This window comes from Leptodactylus fuscus, chromosome 3 (assembly GCF_031893055.1).
Source record: "Leptodactylus fuscus isolate aLepFus1 chromosome 3, aLepFus1.hap2, whole genome shotgun sequence".
In the NCBI taxonomy this organism is placed as follows: Eukaryota; Metazoa; Chordata; class Amphibia; order Anura; family Leptodactylidae; genus Leptodactylus; species Leptodactylus fuscus.
In genome coordinates, this window is record NC_134267.1 from 231,153,895 (window position 1) to 231,155,901 (window position 2,007).

General features: G+C 43.8%; 1 protein-coding gene across 1 annotated transcript; it reads left to right on the plus strand.

Moving 5' to 3' along the window:
- The first annotated feature begins 251 nt into the window (after positions 1–251).
- LOC142198598 (interleukin-17F-like) lies at positions 252–1,059 on the plus strand. Its single transcript, XM_075269626.1, has 2 exons — positions 252–544; positions 825–1,059. Exons 1-2 carry the CDS (start codon positions 252–254, stop codon positions 1,057–1,059), a joined length of 528 nt encoding a protein of 175 aa, XP_075125727.1.
- The last annotated feature ends 948 nt before the right edge of the window (positions 1,060–2,007 follow it).

Below are 2,007 nucleotides of genomic sequence, written 5' to 3' on the forward strand. Positions count from 1 at the left end.
ACTCTTTGGACATTTCTGTTTCCTGAGATGGAGACTCCACCGGGAGCAACAACCAGTATAAATAGAGAGAAGGACTGGGATGTGAGAAGTAGAGGAGCAGATCTACTGGGATATAGCGCGCACCCAGCAGGAGAAGCAGAATGGTCCTTACAAGAACATCCCTCATACTTGTGAGTATCCCAGTGTTCATTTATATGGACTAAAGGTGACTTTAGTAGAATTTCCTTAGTCCAACAGTTGGTCAATTCTCCATGTTATTCTCCATGTTGTCCCCATCTTTGTCCATTGCTCAGGTGACTCTCCTGGTGTCCGTCTGCTCATCGGCCTTTCTACCAGAGGGGTATTTGTCCCACATTAATACTCAGGAAGGATCTAGGGATGAAGAGCCCCCCCTAGAGGCCAAAGGGAGATGTCCTGGAAGAAGGAACCGGCGCCTGCCGACCTCTATGACACTGGACATTAGTCTCATTGACACCAACTACCTGGACAGTTTGGTGCAGATGGAGGACATTAATTCCCGCTCACTATCCCCCTGGGAATACAGGTAATGTCACCGCTAACCTCATGTGACGCTTTATTGTATACTGATAGAGACTTGTGTAAACATTCAGAAGTCTCCTACAAGAGGACTCTTAGGTCACGCGTATCCTCATGTCAGTACTACCTTCTTAGGGCCCCAGCACTTTGCTTGTCACATAGAGACATTCTTAAGATCCAAATCACCATCTGTACTAATGGAATATATAAGGAAGACGTTATATAGGATAGAAATCTACCGGCTGTAATAGATTTTCTCTCTTATATATTTTTTTTTTTCTTTTCAGTCTCAACACAGATCCCAACAGATTCCCCTTTGTGATTTCCGAGGCCAATTGTCTCACGTTCTCTTGTGTAGACGTTGATGGCCATGACAATCCAGAGCTGATCTCCTACCCCATCCAGCAGGAGGTGCTGGTCCTACGTCAGGAGCAGAAAGGCTGCAGCTTCTCCTATAGACTGGAGACGGAGGTGGTGACAGTGGGCTGTACATGTGTCACTCCTGTCCTCGCCTATCACTGATATAGATGGATGGACGTCTATGGATACCAATGTTTTGTATTTTGGGGGTTTTATTATATATTTATTCTATAAAGGAGAAAATAAACTGAACCTAAATTCTGATCTATAACTTTGTGTTTAGTGATTTTATGATACATTTTGAGGTCCCTCATCGGCACTATATAACGTTACCCCATTAGATATATGATCATAAACAGGTTTATGATCAGCCATTGGTCCAGTGTTGCTCAGGTCTGTGTTATGGTGGGACATACCAATACCATCAGCTGGTACACAATGTAATGTCCCTAGTGATCAATACCTCCAAGATAAGACATCCGATGGGGCAGAGTGACTGCAGCTCTGTAGTATGGCGCCATAGAGACTCTGCCGAGGTACATAATATGTGCAAAGTCTTCTGGACCTTCCTGGGAAAAGCATTACTGAAGTCTCCAGTAACGTCTACATGACTGAACCACCGGGGTGTTCCATGTATCATTCAATCTACACTATCCCTTAAAGTGGAGATCACCATATAATACAAAATACAGTCATCACCTTGTAGTGAAAGTTGGGAACTGGTAAGAGAGACTTATGACAGGTCTGAAGGAGTTAGGTGGATAAGATGAAGAAACTGCCCTCACCCTTTTACCATTTACATTGCACAGATCTGTTTTATAGGGATTGTGCAATATAATTACAGCTTATGTTGTGGCCCAAACAAAGTATATTATGCTCTATAGTGGTCCCCAAACAATATAATATGCTCCACAATGGCCCCCACAAGGCATAATATGCTGTACAGTAGACCCGACACAGTATAAAATGATACACAGTGATCCCACACAGAACAATATGCTCCACAGTGGCCCCCCATTCAGTATAATATGCTCCACAGTGGCACCCGCACAGTATAATATGCTCCACAGTGATCCCACACAGTATAATATGCTCCACAGTGATCCCACA